The 20,146-nt window shown below is 44.4% G+C and overlaps 1 protein-coding gene across 3 annotated transcripts in view; it reads left to right on the forward strand.

The window, feature by feature from the left end:
* The first annotated feature begins 462 nt into the window (after positions 1 to 462).
* Positions 463 to 20,146, forward strand: part of LOC119452997 (TATA element modulatory factor) — a 45,162-nt gene continuing 25,478 nt past the window's right edge. For 2 of the 3 annotated variants that reach the window (XM_049667471.1, XM_037714970.2), the window contains exons 1-13: positions 463 to 641; positions 2,707 to 2,840; positions 4,367 to 4,624; positions 5,725 to 6,843; positions 8,448 to 8,503; positions 12,438 to 12,541; positions 15,353 to 15,470; positions 15,965 to 16,020; positions 16,397 to 16,467; positions 16,573 to 16,669; positions 18,579 to 18,664; positions 19,204 to 19,265; positions 20,019 to 20,083. In XM_049667471.1, the coding sequence (XP_049523428.1) occupies positions 2,714 to 2,840; positions 4,367 to 4,624; positions 5,725 to 6,843; positions 8,448 to 8,503; positions 12,438 to 12,541; positions 15,353 to 15,470; positions 15,965 to 16,020; positions 16,397 to 16,467; positions 16,573 to 16,669; positions 18,579 to 18,664; positions 19,204 to 19,265; positions 20,019 to 20,083 (2,219 nt within the window). In that variant the 5' untranslated portion in view covers positions 463 to 641; positions 2,707 to 2,713. The remainder of the gene's footprint in view (positions 642 to 2,706; positions 2,841 to 4,366; positions 4,625 to 5,724; positions 6,844 to 8,447; positions 8,504 to 12,437; positions 12,542 to 15,352; positions 15,471 to 15,964; positions 16,021 to 16,396; positions 16,468 to 16,572; positions 16,670 to 18,578; positions 18,665 to 19,203; positions 19,266 to 20,018; positions 20,084 to 20,146) is intronic. The other variant, XM_049667472.1, reaches the window with a different exon arrangement.

The following is a 20,146-nucleotide window of genomic DNA, read 5'->3' on the forward strand; positions in this document are numbered from 1 at the left end:
AAGACAATGTACAAAATAACGTTTAAAATTACTAAGGAAAGTGATTTTAGGTCACAAGCTAATCGGCGTATATCGACTTATATACGGTACCGACACCGCACGAAGCCGGTACAGCAGCGAAGGCTTTGAAGCACGGAGGAAGCTTATTCTGTGGTTTATTTGTTTTCCTCCAATGTAGCATAGGGGAACAAATGCAGCTCGAATATAGGCGCACGGATGACGCACGAAGCCAAATAGATTCAAATATCCAGTACACCATACTTCAAAGCTCAACAAGGTAGAAACAGCATTTTTGGATGATGCAGCTTCTGCTCTGCATTCTTCTATATTTATCATTCACAGAAATTGACAGTCTTTTATGGCATCTCTCGGAAAGAAATGTCACGAAACATTGAATTCAAAAATGCGCGCCAATGTGGCATTCCTCCGATAAAGGCGGCTGGCAACACTGCAACAGCCCGTCCCATTCCCAGAGTTCTGTAGAACGGGCGATGTGTATGTGTAGAATCAAAGTTTACTTCGTGGCGACGTTTGCGCCCTAATGTAGGCCCGTGGCTTTGTTGATTATCCTGCCTCGAGTGATCCCAGCACCTCTGAGGACCACCCGGTCGTTCCTGAGTGATGCTGTGTTGACCGCAAAGGTGATCCGAGTCGCTCACGTCGACGCTGCTACTCGTATCAGCTGTGCTGGCAGTCGTGTTTATTTGTGACATGAGTGCTTCTTTGATGTTGTTGCACCCGATGAAACGCTGTTAGATGCGGCGACAAAAGTCCACTACAATCGGCTCAAGCGTTGGATTGAGCGTGATCGCTGTTACACCATATACGCGTCTTAAACATGGTTTCGTCACCGACGGTATGCATCGTTTCGGGTCGGCCCCGTGTGCAACCTTGCGTAAATGCAGTTTTGCAGCTAATTCTTTTATGGGTGCTGTTCTTTTCTTTGACATTACGTGCTTATCTGGTGCGCTTTGTAAGGCGCTCATTTCGCCAGTAGACAATGTAGTGGCGTTACGGGAAAGATCAGTTCAAGCATTACGTGAGCTCAGGCAACGGAAGTGGACTGCTTCTTGACTTTCTACTTCCTTGCAGCATTAAGCTTACGCGATCGATGATCTGCCAGTTTGTTTACTGTTGTATTCATTTCTACCGATTATTGTTTTGCATGGCGAAGGACATGTTATTAGTGTCGTCAGGCGACGAATCGTTTTCTCAAACTTGTGCGGAAAACATCCGTGAATGGTTGTGAGCGCAAACAGCCGTTATCAATCGCAATCCACTCGTTTGCCCTCCCTTTTTTAAGTCATGTATTCAAAGGACAACTGCACGGCGCGAATGCTATTACCAGAACTTGCCCGGCCGTCAAATCCCAAGCTTCGAAACCTTACTTGTAATAAGGGGTTTGAAAGACCTCTATATTGTAAAGTGATCTAGTTGCTGTTTGTCATAACCCAACTGTTTTATTGTTTATTCAAACTACAGCATTTTTCCATGACTGTCGTGGTCAAATGATTCTCACTTCATTTGCGCTTTTTCAGTATTGCCAAAACATCGATGATTTTGAAGTTTTCATTGAGCTCGTAACAACATAAGATCATAGGAGTATATCGATTTATTTTTTGATGGCTATGATTTTCTCACTCATGCATTCCATTACAGGCATGGTACAGCATACAGAAGAGTTATTTTATGTCAAAAGTATGCCTGTAACGTCTGTGCTGTTGTGCAAGCTGTCAGCAAAACTGACAAAGCAGGCCTCATGAAAGAGTATGGGATGATGTGATGAGCATGTCCTTGCGGACCTTCCATAACTTACTCAGCTATGAATCTGAGCAAGTCTCATTCAATGCAATATGCATTGTGGATTGAAGAGGTGGGATTGTACCTGCAAATCATGTTCACATGCACGTAGGTTGCCATTGGTGTCATGAAGTAAAACTGATAGCTAGGGGAGCTATTCTGTAAGTGTCCACCTAGCGGACATGTCCATTTCGTCTGCTGCTGAAGTTCTGATTGGCTGAAGGCGCCCATCTCCTGGCGCCTTAATCTGAAATGATCCACTTCGGTGATATCATCGCCTTGGCCAACGGCGCCCGCTAATTGGCTGTTCTAGCAAAATTAGATGAGCTGATGGGCTGGTTGAGCACGACATCATCCAATTTTGCTCAACCAGCCAATCAGCGCGTGCCTGACGGCGATATTGTCGGCGAGGCGATATTATCGCCGAAGTGGATCGTTTCAGAATACGGCCCCTTCTGACGTGTGCCTCAGCCCATCCAATCAGGACTTCAGCAGCAGACGAAATGGACATGTCCACTAGGTGGACGCTTACAGAATAACCCCCTAGGAGAAAGAGGCCAGGGAAAATGGCTGTTAGCGCTAGATATATTCTTGTCAAGCTTCACTGTCTAATCAAACACGAAAACAACAATGTTGTGACAAGCTTAATAAAATTGGAAGATTGCAATACTTCTGTATAATTCAACTGCTTGACAGCAGGGAACTGAAAAGTCACATCATGTGGAAGAAACATCATATGGAAGGCTGTATGAATCACGCTGTGCGCAAAGTGTGTGTTCTGCTTCTGCAGAAAGTGGCAGTTGAAAGCTGAGATCTGCCAGCTTGCTGCATCTGCTCAGCTGAAATCACTGATGTAGATAATGACAAGCTGTTAACATGACATAAACATGGCAATCATTGTTACAGTGTTCCCATGAGTTGGTTTGACACGGTGGGCATAGCCAACCTTGCCAAGTCTGCCCTCAACTCGGCCCAGAAACGGATCGACCGGGCACTTGACATCCAACCTGATGAGGCATCTGGTTTCAGCCTTCCTAATGGTATGTTTATACCACTGTTCAAGTGATGCTAGCTTATTTGTTGGTGATATGAGGTGCAGTCGGTTTTATGTAAGAAAGAATTTCCATCCATCTGACTGCAGCAAAATGGCACGGAGGGACCCACTTCAATGCCTTTGGAAAGTAAACTTTGCAGTTGATGCCAAATTCATCTTAGTCCAAGCATCAGACTAATACATTTCCTGAGTGGGCGCTCTACCATCTGAGCTAACCAAGCGCTAGCAGGTGACAATGTAAGACCAAATTAATTGACAGCTAGAAGTGCTAAGAGCTTGAACAAATTAATTGTATAAAATTTCTGCAGTAGCTCTTTGAAAGCCCTTCACGGGAGTCAGTCTCTTGTTTGAGCATAAGCCACTAGCTGACTTGTGTCTCAGACTCGTATGTTTTGCATTTTCATTCTTGGCACGTTGCAGCAGTGAATCTAAGGTTATTCTTGTGCTTAACATCTCATTGCATTGACACATTTATCTGGCAAAGTGTAGATCTTTTTCTTTTTGTTCTAATCACTTGAACTTATATCGCTTGTTTTATGCCTCCATTAGGTATGTTTGTCACAGGAGTTCCAGAAACCTCTTTTTGTTTACTTATCCACAAAATTTTAGATAGCAAGTCTTTCTTTTTATCTTATATTTGTCATCACTTGACTTATATTGTTAATGAATCAGTTAGCTAATGCCTGAGAAAATGAGGATCTGTAATAAGGTGTTTGTAAAAACCAGTCTTGGTTCTGCCACTCTTAAAAGGACACCTAGTTTTTACTTCTGAGAAGCTTATCATTAATACCACTTATTCTATTTAGGGCGATTCATTTTATTTTCATCCATGAAAAAAACATTTGTTGTCGTAAGTCATAGTTCAAAAGGCCGTGTGAAATTGCCTTAGATGGTTATGTCTCTCTTTATGTATGATCTCACGTGTTCATATATGATGTGTCACATCAGGAACATGAGGAAAATTAAGGATAATATAATGATGTAAATGTTTCATACATCAGATGTGCAGTCTAATGTATCTGCTTCCATAGGAGGCTTGAAAATGTTAATCTGTTGGTGCACTTTACATGCTCAGCTAATCCCAGCAACTAGCCTCGAAAGTTCATTTACTTGTGAAGTTTATAGATAAATGTGCACTACTATAAAGTACTATATTAGTTGCAGTGAAATTTCTAGAAATGTTTTTCATCAGTAATTTTAGCGACATGTTGGTCTTTTTTTTTTTTATTAGCAGCTATTTCAGCATCAGGAACACTAAAACAACCTGCCGTGGTAGTTTAGTGGCTGTAGTGTTGTGCTACTGAGTACGCCACATGTTTGATTTTGGCCATGCATTGCGATTGGGGGGGAATATAAAATGTTTGTGTACCGTGCATTGGATGCATGTTAAAGAACCCCAGGTGGTTAAAATGAACCTTCCACTACGGTGTGCCTCATAACCAGATTGCGGTTTTGGCAAATAAAGCCTCAGAATTGAGGTACCATGACACTGTCCGTTTTATCCTTTTGCAGACACGGATTCCTTCTTCCTCTCATTTGGCCTGGGCGACGACCTCTCGAAATCCGAGCAGCCGACATCCAAGCAGCCAACACCATCTCATCGTGATCCAAGGCCTGATAGCCGACGAGATGTCGCTGATGCAGAGTCGAAACTGGTGTCGGGCTGGGAGTCCTTTCTTGAGGCCACCTCATCTGCGGTGGCCAAGCCATTCACGGAGGCCTCGGCTGTCCTCTTGCAACCAACCAGAACCATGTCAGCTGGTGACATAGGTGAATGAAGTCTGCAACTAGTAACGAACAACTTTGTATACCGGCTGATGGATACCAAGAGAAGGGAAGCACAGTCGAGGTTGGCAGAAAACCAGATGGGATGATGAAATTAGGAAATTTGCAGGCGGCAAGTTGGAATACGCTAGCACAAGACAGGGGTAACTGCAGATCGCAGGGAGAGGCCTTCGTCCTGCAGTGGACATAAAATATAGGCTGATGATGATTTATTAAGTCAGCTGTGGAAATAAGTTGAACCCAGAATGACTTCAAGAAAATTCTAAATAGATGTACTCTTTTCCTCTGTTACTTTTTCTGCTGGTGCAAGTAGGTGTTGGCCATGTATAACACCACTGAACATCACTGATGGCTTGGCAGTAGCTTCCAGTACCAGCTTGCACAAATCGTGTCTTTGGGGTATGGAAATACAGTCGGCTTCTGGTAATTAGACTTTGGTTAATTAGATTTTTTGCTGAATTTGAATGCCCTGAAAAGTCTCGGGGACAAACCATACAATTGCTATAGAAGAAAGTCTCATTTATTTTTAACTCGAAAGCGTGCCGCTTCAGTTAATTCGATCCCGACCGACCGCACTGGTGACCCCTACGAACCACGGTTACTGTAAGCTACTGCAACTTAACAAAATTAAATTCAGCAGACGATGCTGCTGCTTCCCTAGGCGTTAAGCAGCTTTATATACGTTAATTTTGATCTTTTAGCAGCCGACGGGGCCTCCTTCCAACTGTGAAGCAATCCGTTCTCAAAACAGACTTGAATAGCACGACTTAACCCATTCCTTGCCACACTGTTATCCTAAATACTCATCTAAAATGGCCGAATTTTCTTACCGAGTTATCTTTTATTGAAAAAAATGTAGGCAGTATTGTAAAGTTGATGGTTAACAGCACTGTGCAAGAAAATGAAAGAAAATTTACAGTATTGTTGACAAGCTAGTCCGGTCCTTATCGGCTTTTACCATAAACACACCGATGAACTGAGCTCATTGTCCGTGGCATGGAAGGGGTTAAAGACAGTTCTTTTTTTGATGTTGCAAGTTTTATCTTATGTTATAAGCAACACGTGCTGTGTTTAATTTGTTGCAGCAGTATCGTCAAGCACGTCACCTGACACAGCAGCGGCTGTTGCAAGTGGAGGGAGGGAAAGCCCGTTGAACATCGACTTGTCACCGTACCCACCCTTGGAACAGTCTGCAGAGTCTGACGGGTCAACTGAGACGCTGCTGGGATCATCATCACTTCCTGGAAGCTCTTCGCCACTGAGTCAGAGCAGAGAGTCATTCTCAGATTGGCAAGGTACCGCCAAAGAGCCAAAAGATAGTGGTGTTATCGTGCGTGAGCCGGAACCCGTTGCTAGCTCTGGATATCCAGCTGTGTCGTCTGCTGCCGGGACTAGCATCCCATCTGCAGAGGACAGCTTGACATCCAATCAGGTATCGTGTACGTCAACAGCTGCTAGCCAATCGTCATCAAAAGATGAGTTGTCAATAGATCTAAAGAAGGATTCTGGGATATTAGGTTCACCAAAGGTCGAGTTGTCGGACAGCTTTGTTGGGCAACAGTGCGACTCTCCTCAACATTCAAGCCAAATCGTGCAGCCTTACGAATCCGAGACGGTACCAGATGGCTTTCTGCCGCAGGACTTGTGGGTGGCTGTTGATGCTCCACAAGACACTGCTGAGAAAAAAGCAGACAGTGCTGAAACACATGGTGCTTGTGGTGATGTTGTCGTCGCATCTGTGATTGTTGAAGGGGCTGGTGAGATCAGCACTCTCCCCGAAGCAAAGCAGATGGCAGCCGAGTCCGGTGATCAAGCAGACGGTGACACTGGTGACACTTCAACAGTGAAAGCGGATACCTCTATGACCGCCGCATTGAAGGAGGAGTGTGAAACACAGTCAATGGCCGGGAGCGTACACTCTGCAGAGACGAGTTCATCTGCTTCGTTTGTGAGAATTTCAACAGAAGAGACGGAAGACTCGCGCAAGTCGAGCAGTCCATCTGGTGATGAAGAAGGGGAAACAGTCTCCTCGTCAGACATCGAGATCATCTCATCGGTTAACGGCGGGTCAAGCATTGACCAGTTTAGTGCAGTGTCACCAGCAAGGCACCTGTGGACCATACAGTCAGACAGTCATGATGAGAAACACTTTGAGGGAGCTGAAGCAGCTGGGATATCTGAGGACCCACTGGGCCTCCCTTTGGGTAAGATTTGTAATATACTGGTTGCTGTCTGTTACAAGATTTTCAGTGCTATGCATGCTTTGTTTACACTGTGTGCAAGTCGGTTAGATGTACAGACCTCAGAACTGTTAACACGCATGTTCAGTGTTGTTAACAGTTCAGACTTCTGTACATACTTGCTCCTTTTTAAGAACATTAACCCATATTCCAAGTGGAACTAGTCTGCTTACATAACCAGTGGGTAAGAAGGAAACATACAAGCAGCTGTAAATTATGCACTTTTTTGTTATAGCATTTCTGAGGTAGTATGTGCATTTTTATCTGCATGGAAAGTGACCTATCCAGCTGTTAAATCCATTGGCCACTTTATGAACATTGACAAGAGCCTGCAACAGATAAGTTTAATTTCTATAGAATGCCTAATCATCTTGGTGCTATACTTAAATGAAATGGGAGCATGTTGCCAGGCCTTGATAGGTCTTCTCTTGTGAATAGCACACTTCAATTTGTATTAGGTTACCTAGAGGACACTTATTGAACCTGACCTAACCTTGCTGTTATTGTGCATGCTGTTAGGGGGAAGACACAAAGTGTCATGGGCAGCATCTTTGAGTCCTGCTCACAGCTTCCACATTACTGCTGAAAATAAAATGAAGATCAGCAGATTGGGGGGGGGAGTGAGGGGCAGCTTTTCATTGTGGAAGTGGTACTGCAAAATGGTAGCCACATTTCATGCAATCACTCTATGACAAGATTGCCCATGGAATAACAGACCATAGTGAGTAATTTGTTATTTCAGTATCATGTTTGTCCATAACCACCTGAGAGGGAAAAAATTGTCATCCACGCAACTGTAGCGCAAAGCTACAAAGGAAACCGATACGAGTTTCATTTGGAGCTTTGTGCTACAGTCGGGTCGGTGACAATTTTTTCCCTTTCATGAACTTCCTTCCACCTGTGGGCTTCCACAGAACTGTCTATAACCGCCTGTAAATAAGATTGTGATGTTTGGCTAGCTGATCCAAATAGGGATTAGAACAGCAGAAAGAAAGCTTGTGACACAGACAACTCAGTGTGTGTGTCATTGTAACTATGCTGTCTGCCTTCTATGGTTGGCTGCGCTAGGTAATGTCTACATGTGAGCAGGTCATGGCAACCTATTGTATATAAACCAATTTGACAAACGATATTGTTATTAAATTTATAGTGGCCATGGTATTTAAGTTTACATTGGCCACTGTTTTATAGTGTTTGATCTAATAGAAGTTGATTTCCTGAGTTGCTCAACTTGGCATACAGCACAGTATACTCCTAGAAGAGTTACCACTTAAAGGTCAAAGGTTGAAGTTGTATTAAATGGCGCACATACCCAGCAGCCAGATTTAATTGCCATAACCAATAATGTGGAATGGGAGCATTGTTGTAAGCAGTTTATTTTGCCATGGAGCGCATAAAAAAGATTGATTGTGCGCCAGCTGCTCATTATTATATTTGATGTATTGTTAAAACCGGTATCGGTAACATTATAAGTGGGTTCGATTGTATTAGTATATGAGTTGACTGTATTTCTGCACTGGTACACTTCTGAACCTGTAATAGTGTTCTCTATTTCTCAACGTTTGCAGGTGCTGCTACTACTGAAAGTTTAGAAGACATGTCTGAAGTGGAAGGCCTTAGAGCAGTGAGTGCATCAATTTTTATAGTTTCTTGCCTTTCTGTGTTTTGTTTTTCTAGTGTGAAATAACATTATCATATACCATATACTTATGATTTGAAGATGCTTTACCAACTGAAGAAGAACCAGAGGACTTTGTCACTGCAGGTAGCAGGGAGCCATATAACAATGTATTGCCTCACAAAACATTTTTTGCTTTTAGCTAGTGATCGTTTTCACTGAACTATCGCTGTTATAATGTTACTGCTCTTGGCGAGATGTACCGGAACATTCATTAGTGTTGTCATCACTCTGAGAGTGAGATTGCCCATCCTAATTAGATTGTCCATCCTAATTAGATTGTACATACAGTAAGAGTGAAAGTCTAGAGACCAAGGCATCTGGCAAAAATTTCTATTTATTCTTGTGCAGCTGTGTGACATGGAATTTTATCAATTCATTGCATTGGTCGAACAGATGCACATAGGCTGTACCACTTGATTTCAGCCTGCGTGCCTAGGCTGTGAAGAAAAACATTGTTTTCTTTTTTCCGGCATTTGGAGTCCTCAGACTTTTGCATGCTACTGTATACTACAAACACTGAGGCACATTCTGAGGCGATGTGAGCACCGTTCGCCGCTCTGGAATGTGCAATGACTTATTAAAGACAGTGATCAGACTTAAACAGTGTGGTTCAATTCAGGAACTTCTGATTATTCTTGCTGCATCATTGTCACACAAAGGCCAACTGCTATGAAATTTTGGGCCACATAAAAAGCCTGGCTTCAGATAGTATATACTGTGGGAATGCCAACATGATTAGCGGCATCAGAGCCAACTGTTGACAAAGAAGAGGACGCACGCGCGAGCTGCGGCTGGGCGCCCTTGGGCATGGCCGGCGGGCGTGGCCTGCTGGCGTGGACTGCGGGATCGAGCCGTTTCCCACATTGACGCCCGTAATGTGGGGCCCCGGCTGCGTTTCGGGATGGACCATGGTCGTGGGGAAGGCTGACGGTGCCCGTTCCACGGCCAGTAGCGACTCCTACCCTGGCCTGTTGGGTGACCATTTCGGCGGTGCAAGCTGCAGCTCTGGTGTTCGATGACAAGCGCTTCCGCCGGTTTCTCCTCCGTCGCCGTCATCGAGCCTGGCGTGGGACCTGGTGGTGGCGTGGTCTCCTACGCGCTGCTGCAGCTTTTGGCACCGCCGTTCGAGAAGGGCATCCCAGGCGCAGGTGACGTCATGAGCACGATGGCGCCAACACCACCTCAAGAGCAGCTCTGTATAGAACGTCTGTATAGAACGTCTGTACAGAGCGTCTGTATAGAACCATAGTGCATGGTTCTATACAGACGGCTCGAGAGGACATGATGAACGGTGTCCAGTGTTCCAGTGAGATTTCGGGAGCTCGATGCCAATTGCCAACGATAGAAGTGGTGGCACCGTTAGAGCGACGATCGGGATCATCTGCGATCTTCCCCTCTTGTCACCTGTGTGCAGTGGTGCCGTGCAGTCTATATCTCTGTGGCGGCACGGCATTGAGCAGGGGCAGCGGCTCCTTCTGGCGACCTGCTCTTTGCACTCGTCAGAACAAGGTCGGACAGGAAAACCAGACCAGGTGTGCGTCAGGGGACGGTTTAGGGCCTTTAGGTTCCTGCAAGACCTCAACTCCGAGGCTGCACCACCTGGTCTGCTCAGTCTTCGCAAGGAGTCCGTCCTGCAAGCCAGCCAGGTTAGGGCCTGCAGGTTCCTGGAAGACCTTGATGACTAGGACGTTTCCGGCTCCGCCGATCCTCATTCGGTGCATTAGCAGCCTACAATGTTCGCCCACCGGTAGGGGTGTCATGCCGTCGCTGCCAGCCACCGTGGGCCAGTGCCGTCAATGCCTTCGCAGAGGGAGGGGCAGTGTGGGAACACCGACATGATTAGCGGCATCAGAGCCAACTGTTGACGAAGAAGAGGACGCACGTGCGAGCTATGGCTGGGCGCCCTTGGGCGTGGCCGGCAGAGACTGGAGCCTGCTGGCGTGGACTGCGGGATCAAGCCGTTTCCCACAATACATAGAGCAGCCTCCATGCAAAATTTTATGTTTGAAGTAGGTGTGGAGCTGTCACAAAAGGCTTGTGAAGTTAAATGTTTCTGATATCGAAATTGAATAAAATGAAATGCGGCCATTAGAGTTTGCCAAAGGTAATTCATGGCTAAGAAAGCATGGCTTCTTAGCATGACCTTCGAGATCAGTCGTTGCGCGCGGCATGCTGATAAATCTCAGCGGCAGTGCGCTGGGACCTACGTTGTAGCCGCAAACTACCTATTGCACACATCATCTGCTTTAGTGCAGATGATGTGTCGTTAATAGCAGGGATAGAAGTATTTAATGTGCTATGAACCTCTGACTTCAGGAGGTGAGTGTCACCGCCAACATACACTCTCTCCACTTCCCCCATTTAGCCCTTACCGGAGCTGGAGGATCGCGCGACAGAAACGTCACGGGCCCCTCCTTCATTCTTCTTTTTTTTTCTCTCTTGCGTTTTTGCTGCGTGGCGCTTCTCTGGTGACGTTCCCATGCGCGAGCGGTTGCATTTTTCTCGTTTCGTGCAGCACTGTGCACAGGAACACCAGATTAGCAGTGTAAGTTAGTGCCACTGTCACGAGCACGGAGTCAGACGCAAGCAGATCAAAGAGCACAATCGTGCGCTGGAACCCGGTATAAAATAGCAGATACAGTCCAACCCGTATATATTGAACTCAAAAGGGGATTGCGAAATAGTTCGATATATAGGTAATTCGATATATAAAATAATAAATAAATCAATAAATAATAATAATTTCACGGGGATTTTACAGTGTGGTTCGATATGCACAATCATTCGTTATATGTGGGGTCGATATATCCGGGTTTGACTGTACTAGTTCCGTTTCTTGCACGCGTGACTGCATGACAGCACGACGTGGGAACAAGCAGACGAAAGTTGCTAAGGTACGAAGCAAAACAAAAACTCCCAGACATTCAGTTTGTAGGTTTTACTATTTCTCTAAACTTTAAATCATCTATTGAATCAACATATTGAACAAGTAACTGATGCTGCCTTGAATAATTCTCGAAGTCCCGTGTCACTGTGAGTGACGTCGCAGCACTGCCATTTACGTAGGCACACTTGTGTGACTGACGTCGACTCTCCAGCTGGGAGCGCGACGCCAGTTAGGAGAAGGGCACACTGCATTTGGTTTGAAATTTCAGCTCTTTTCGCGGCACATAGTGGTGTAATACTTTGCAGACACGATTGTTAGCACGCATTTAATGCACCGTGTTTGTCAGCTCAAAGTGGCCAGTCCTGGTGATGGGCCCTCTAAAGGCTGCTAGTAAGAAAATTAGATGCTTCAAAAAAGGTATGCATTTCCTTTATTTTTTTCCTCTATGATCAATCACGCAAAAAGGGGTAGCTGTCGCCAGCAAACGGCAAGAACTCTGTTTATTTTTATCTCAACTAAAAAAAGAAAATTAGACAATTACGAGTCCTGAAACTTTGCAATGATTGGTTTAATAGAATATTCTACTCAATAGCATATGGTACTAATTTAGCCAGAAAAATGAGCAACTAAAGTGAAATTTTCTTGAAGTTGGCGTTTATGAGGTGGTCCCTTGCCTTCACACATAAGGGTATACTAAGGCACACCTCACAAACAAAGAGCTCCCCCAGCTGGATGAGGTGTGCCTTAGCAAACCTAAGGTAAGGACATGAATACAAAGCATATGGAAAGGAGACAGGATTCTGAACAAGGGCAGTTCACTGGTGCCAGTATACAGATGAGGGGCACCTGCTAATGCATTCTTCACCTCTCACTGACCATATTGATGTTATTGGATCCTGAGCTCAGCCAAGATCCTTTTTCCGGATTTCTTTTCTTTTTTTAAATAGTCTTTTTTTTAAATAGTCTTTTTTTACCCTTTTGTTTTTTCAGCGGCTAAACAAGCTGCAGAGCGTCCTGGATGCCCGAGAGCGCAAGGTCTTCCTACTCAGCAAGGAGATGGCTGAAATGGCAGACAGCAATGCTGCGCTACAGAGGTGCGAGACCAACATCCGTGATTCCTAATGTCTGTTCTCAAACATGCCCTAGCATCCCAACCGCAGAAAACTTGCCGAGGTAGTACTACATATTAGCAGAAAATTGAAAATCACTAGGAACAGTTGAAAAAAAAAAAAGGTTCAACAAGCACTGAATAAGATTTAGTTGCGAATTAGCACTGTTAGGCAGGTGCCGTATATACTCATTTAAGAGCTGCACCTTTTTTTCACAATCTTGACGAGGTGCGGGTACATGGCGGTGGGCCTGCGGTCTAATATTTCTGGCTGTGTGTACTATTCTTGATTTTTTTGTGCAAAAAGAGCGAACGCTGTTGTTTTCATAGTGCGTACATTTGTTCACGCAAGCACGCCATGCTGCTAATGCATATCTGTAGTCCTCACTATTGTCAATGTCACCGCTGCTCAGATTCAATTCAGTAGCACACTCACAGATACAGTCGTCCTCAGTTGCCCTCCATGACGTTAAATATGACTGTGATGTCAAAGCTCTTCATAACAATGGCTGAAAACCATGCACGCCGTGCTCTCAGAATCCAAGAGCACACACATGCTGCAATGCTCTCTTCAGTCTTCAAATTCTTTACTTCAACATGTTTTTCCTTCAAATTTTGGGCTGCCAAGTTGGTGATGCAGCCCTTACATGAGTGCAGCCTGTAGTCGAGTATATACAGGAGTATGTACAGTACTTTTCCTTTACCTATTGGTCTCCACGTATTGCCCCACCTCCGAGATATCATACACGCCTATGTTTTCACAAACTGTAGATATTATGGAATGCACTGAAAGATTGCCCAACCAGTACAATTCCAATAGATCTTGTTGTCTGCCGATACATTTTCTTTCAAATAGACACAACATGTTTAAATATACAGTGTTTGTCCTTTTTGCTTTTTTTTTATTTAAGTCTATATTACAGCAGTTAAGAGCATGAAATTGGGGTTGTGTCTGTCCGTTCCATCATGTCATCATCAACCAAGCCACCTTTTCACCTCACCACTTGGCTCACATTTCTCCATATGGCAATGAAAAGGAAGACTTGGCCCATTGCTTAAAAGGTCCATGACATTAAATTTTTGAGCATGAATTATGTATTGCATGTTGAATCAACAGCAAGCTCACAAAATTTCAGCGCATTCGGTACGGTAGAAAATTTGTAGTTTAATTTTTTTTATATATTGCAGGTGATGAAGTGCGTTGCAGGTTGAGTGTGAATGGTATACACATGATTTTGTTTTCACACACGATTCTCGGTGGTGAGCCAGACACAGTTTCTGCAGTCATTCTCTGGTTTGTACGCTTTTTATTACGTAAGTGAAAGAAATTTGGGCGCAATGCAACGGTGATATCCTTACTGCATTGCTGGATGCCAAAGTTTGCACAGCAAGGAGACGCCAGCATGGCATACATGTAGTTTTGAAATTTTTCACAGCAGTACACTGACATTATTCTGTCAGTGTCCACCTAGTGGACTGTCCATTTCGGCCACTGCTGATTGGCTAGAGCTGTATGAGTGAAGAGGAGGCAAGCAGGATGGAGCAGCCTTCCTCCTCTCCGCTGGCACCCCAGGCCAGCCAATAAGCACTTACCAAAACACTGACAGCGTACACAACCCCCCCCCCCCCCCCCCCTCCTTCCGAGAACACAGCGGTGTTCCCGCACTTTTCGGCGTCGTACAAGCCATGCCGAAACAGCAGGCACTGTTGGTAGAAGGGGCTTAGAAGCAGTGATTTCAAATGGAAATTTTGCTTGAAATGTGCTGAGAGCTCAGTTTTCTTCTGTGCATAATTATATTGGCCCTTCTACTCTCGGTAGTGAAACAATTCACCTAATCTAGGCACCTCATCGGAAAAACTACAGGGGTTGCCTTTTAAGATATGTACATACATTTTTTTTAATTATTAGACGTCTTTGGCTCTCTTTCTCTACTCTCAGTTACAATGATAAACTGAGAATAGTTGTATGACCATGTCATGACCTTTTAACACTGAGAATCAAACTTATAGACCTGCAGCAATGTACTAGTGGAAGCCAGATTCAATAACTACGGATATAAAGCTGCTTTCATGCTCGGCATATTGTGTGGGGTTTTATGTGCCACGCAGATTCGGAGAGTGGTGGCATCTGTGCATTCATAAATCGCAATAGGCAGTACCTACTCTAGTATACGAAGACAAGAGGGCATTGTGTTTATCGCAACAAAATGAAGGTATATTCTTATTTCTAAGCAGCAACGCTTACCCACATTTAAGGATTGGCTGATAATTGGACTGTTGTAAAATTATTTTCAGTATATTATATCTTATAAAGCATCAAAGCTTAGAGTATGTAGTTGCAAATAAAGAGTTCTGAGGAATAATAACTTAACAAAAGAAACGATGGACACTTCCGATACTGTAACATAGTAATATTGTGTAATGGACAAAGTTTGAAATAGCTCTGAAAGTGATTTACATTAGGGCTTGGTGATTACATCAATGCAGCCAAGTTGCAGTCGTAGTGCAACTTGGCCACACACCGCACAGCATGATGCAGCAATTATTCACAGCATAACTTTCAGTGCAGCAGTCATTTCTCAGCATTCTTGGAAGGACTGCTCTTGGCTGTCTTAGGTGTCACTCAGTGAAATCTCGTTATCGTGCTGACATCATCATTCTATTCTGTCGTCACTGCTGATCTTTTTGGGAGCATGTACAGCAACTCCAGCACGAGTCACCTAGGTGTCATTTCTATGCCTCTGTTGTCCAATGGTAGTTTCAACACTCCATCTAAGCAGTGCTCTTCAATGTGCAGTGCATTGCAGAAATCTGAGCAGCAGCGGGTCAAGGACAATCAGGACACATCAAGGCTGACGCAAGAGTTCACTCACCGCCTCGCCCGCCTGGAGACTAAGCTTTTGGACACGGCTAGGGTAATGAATTCTGAACTCTTTGCTCCTGCAAATGAATGCATAAGGGATGCTTTCAGCCTTGTTGTTGAATAAACCTTTTCGTGTACGAAACAAGCTGAGTTCATCAAGCTGAGAATATGGAATAGGAGCTTAGCTCATGCAACGAATTTGCAAATATGCAAATATTTGAATGATGCAAACATTTGAATACCAATACAGTTCATCGGGCTGTCCAGAGCTCTGTGCTTTATTCGTGCCAACACCAGACGGCATAATCGACTTCTTGAAGAAAAATTTTTAACAGAGGCATTTATTTTGGCTCTTGCTCAACATCATAACAGTGCCTTGACTACAGCATATACTTGTGCACAATACTGTGTTCCGTCTGTTCCTACACAAGAAAAGACAGACACTGGGAAGAGTGGCAGTGAAAGTTGGTGCATTGCCTTATGCTTATGGCACAGTGAGCATCGTGAGCACCCCTTCCCTCTGCCCCTCTTTTTTTATCTCTTTAGGAAAGAGATTCTCTGAAGGCCAAACTCGAGACTGTGCAACAGGAGGCTGTGTCCAAGTAAGTTTGTTTGGTCATAATGCTAACTTTCAACAAAGCGTGACATGCACTTATGGGCATAGCTAGCAAGTGAAAATAATCTTGAAATGATGGCATAAATTGCTCAAGATGTTGATTTAATATGTGAAGGAAAGTAGCAGTGCACCGAACTGTTCTGATCAGGCCATCACCATGGCCCTGCTTTCAGATTCCCAACATCTGCACACTGATATGATGTTTTTCATTATAAGTAATAATTCATGAATGTTTGTACTGAAGGTGTAAAGTTTACAGTGGTGTGTTTGCAAACTAGTCAGTATCCTGGAATAGTTATCGTTGCTTTGAGGTATTGTACATAAAGAGAACCCCCCCCCCCCCCTTTTTTTTTGTTGTTTAGAGTGAGCATCTCCCAGATGGATGTTCTACTCAAGGAGAAGGATGAACAGATTGCTGAGCTCATGTCAGAAGGTAAATTTCTTTAACCTCAATTGTGCTATGGGGATACATATTGCTTGTGAGATTGCAAGGACAGTCGCATCGTTTTGATGCACGTACACTTCTTGACGTTCTCAGGAGAGAAGCTGTCTAAGCAGCATCTGCAGCAGTCGACAATCATCAAGAAACTGCGAACCAAGGAAAAGGAGATGGAGAACCTCATCAAGACTCACAAGTAGGTCGTGTCGTCATGATAGGGTTCTGAAGCCATGCTGACAACGAATGAAAAGCCCAAAAGCAACTTGCGTTTTGTCATGTTGGCTCTACCACAGAGTTAGAGATCACATTTTGTTTTGTTATAGTATTGCAATTTTGGGTGTTCCTAACCCTAGCAGACGCATGTTGTCATACAGACGTCAACACATATATACTGTTTGGAAAAACAATGTCAAATACTAGTGTGCAGCATTTCGCATCACTGATTTTCTTGTTCTTATCTGTTTAATGATAGTGGGTTGGTAAGTAGGGGCCTTAAGTACCATAAAAGCCCTCATACCTGGATATAACGAAATTGACAAATTCCTAAAAAACTTTGTTATAGAGAGAATTTCGTTATATGCAGGTTCGGCACGAAAATTTGAAAAAGAAACGCTTACTGTATTTACTCGATTCTTACCGCTTACTGATGGCGTCGTAGCATCGTATAAGGCCCGTTTATAGTCTGACAATGGGCCTCTTCGATTATCCGTCTCTGACAGTCCCAGACTGTCCGAGAAGCTGCACATGCAACGCTCATTGGCTGGAAGCACTGCTTCGGGCAGTCCCGGACTGTCAGGGATGGATAATCGAAGAGGCCGTTATCGGCGTGCGGGCCAGCGTCGTTTGCAGCCAGTCACGCTGCGCCGGTTGCGCTGCATCAGCCGAAACGCCATCTCCTCTATACTCTGACGCGCGAGCCGTCGGCTGTTATCTTCAAAGCATGCGCAGAACGATCCCAAGCCCGGGTGCGGCTTTGAACGGCTGTTTGCGACCGTCGGTGAAGCAGCATGGGTGCCTTTATTTGTTTACGCGAAATGGCATTGTGGGTCGGCGCAGTCGGTGCGACCAACGCACAAATGGTTCAGGAGCCAATTCGGCGCCGGGCCCGTCGCGGCATGTCGGAAGCCGCCGGTGCGCTCGACTATAGAGGGGTTCATTTTCACCAACGTGTTGTAGCGCTAGTGTTAGGTTAGGTTAGTGAAGTGAAGCGCAGAGACTTGCGCAAAGAGTGGCGCTGCCAGCGCGTTGAAAAAAAAAATTTTTTTTTTTTTTTCTTCGGCAACATCAACTGGAAAAGGAGAGCGCCGGCTTGGCGGGCTAGGCCAGCTGCAACAAGTGGCGGGATCAGGTTTGAATGAAGGGAGGGGGAAAAGTCACGCCCGCGGCGGCAAGATCGCCGGGTCGAAGGATGCAGGCCCGCCTCACGCACGCTCGGACGCACGCACCCGTGCGCTCGCTCTTGCCTCGCAGTCGCCGTGAATTCGAGCGCGCCAAGCGCGACGCCGCCGCTTCGCATTCCGTCGCGGCGGAGAAGGTGTTTCCAGTTCCTGCTCGCGCAAAAATGACAAAATTTGGGGCGAAATCTCTGGGTTGTCGGCGGGGAAAATTCGTTATTTCGAGGGGGTCTCCCGCTGTCACTTCGTTACATAGAGGTCTCAAATACATGTGCTTCTATGGATAACGGCGGGGAATAGAAAAACTTTGTTATATCCAGGAATTCGTTATATGGAGGTTCGTTATAAGCAGGTTTAACTGTATACAGTAATTATCAACCTGGATGTAACACAAGGGCAATATTGAGGCGGCAAAGAGTGGTAAAAAAACAAATTAATCAGTGCATTATATGACTCGATATTATTTGTCTCTCTTTTTCTGTGGGGTGTAGGTCAGATAAGAATGGCAAACTTATAAACCTTTGAAAGCTTTTGTTCACAAATATGATAGACTAACTTGACATTGTCAAAAATTCAGAATCGAATTTACACAGTGCAGATCTTATAGTACTTGTGCTAATCAACGCCAGTCATCTGATTTGTCTCCGAATAGAAGCAGGAGAGCTTGAAAAGCTGCGCTGATGATTGTCTTCACCGTCTGTGCCTGCCCAGAGAGCGCCTGGAAGAACAGAGCAAGGAGCTTGACAGGCTTCGACGGTCGCTCAGTGCCAAAGATGAACAGGAGAAGAAGCACATTGGTAAACATTTTCTGTCTTCTCCATAGCCAAACTTCTCTTACACAGTGTAAGGGTAAGAAACGGTGGGCATGCAAACAGGAACACAAGGACGAGAAGGACAACACAAATTGTAAGGTCACACAGTGGCTGAAAAGAAGGGTGACACAAAACCCATCTGTGCATGCTTAAGGGAAGGCAGTGCCAACTTGTCAATCATGCACATGTGTGTACACTTGCGAAAACCAATAGTTTAGGCTTGACAATTCCTCATTTTTACTAAGTGGAGAGTATTTATACTGATTATGCAGTCCAAATACTCTCCACTTAGTAAAAATGAGGAACAGATAGCTGAGGCACATTTTTTTTAGAGAAGGTGTTAGTGAATGTAAGTTTATTATTCATTTCGCTATCATAAAATGCTCTGCTTCTAACTTAGGCAAGCTTACAATGTGGGCACTTACTGTTCACTCAGTGCTTACAAGCTTGTGATACTGTGGCAATGTTCATGCAGCAAAAAGAACTGAACTTTTATTTCATGTGTTCTTTTCATCCTATGCCAGACACAATACGGCACTTGACGTCGTCAACACAAAAGCTGGAGCGAGAAGCAACAGCACTTCAGGTGAGAGACTGGACACTATTTTTTTAGCATGGCAGTGCCTGAGTCAATGAAAAAAGACAAAAAGAATGTAAAATGAAACGGATTGTTATAAAATACAGCTCCTGATTTTCTACCTTTAAAATTTGTCTTTGACAGCCAATTACGCTGTGTGGAATATATATTTGTCTTCTTGTTTTACTTACCGTCTCTTGACTGCTTTGTACGTGACCCCTATCTTGTGCTCTCCTGTCATTATCCTTGTATTCCTGTGCCACAAGACAGTTGCAAATCTTAAAAGCTTCATCTACGTACCTTGCTGACTTACCTAATCATTGTACCTTAAATAAGTTAGGTTTCCAAGTCTGTCATCATGGTGCTTTGAATATTTTAGATAGCCTCAGCACTGTAAATGGGGCAGTTGGTGTGCTGAGATTTCTTTTGAACTGGAAAAAGCCAACATAGATAGAAAGGTGTCCGTAAATACACTGCTAACAACTGCACTTGTTAAAGAACATGATTGCTGTCAGTTAAAGCACTAGCCATAGGTAAAGTCAAAGAGTTGTCACCACATGTACTTATCATGAAGAGCCGGCTTTTGCGAGGAAAATAAATCTGACCCTGCGCATCGAGGCACCAAAATTTCTTCTGAAGTTATGCTTCTAACAACTGCAGGTGATGTGTGTATGTCTGCTCCCTCTCTGTGTGTGTCAGTTTTGGTGGCTAATAGAAATGTTGCCATCTTTGTGACATTGAATCCTTGGTTTTCAAAATTAGGAATCCCTTAATGAATCAACCAACAACCTGGATGACGCCATGAGCAAGCTTGACGCTGCATACAGGTAAAACATTGCTCACTTTGTTACTGTGTGCTATGACACCTTATTGCCACATGACATTGGTAT

This window comes from Dermacentor silvarum, chromosome 5, assembly GCF_013339745.2.
Source record: "Dermacentor silvarum isolate Dsil-2018 chromosome 5, BIME_Dsil_1.4, whole genome shotgun sequence".
Lineage (NCBI taxonomy): Eukaryota > Metazoa > Arthropoda > Arachnida > Ixodida > Ixodidae > Dermacentor > Dermacentor silvarum.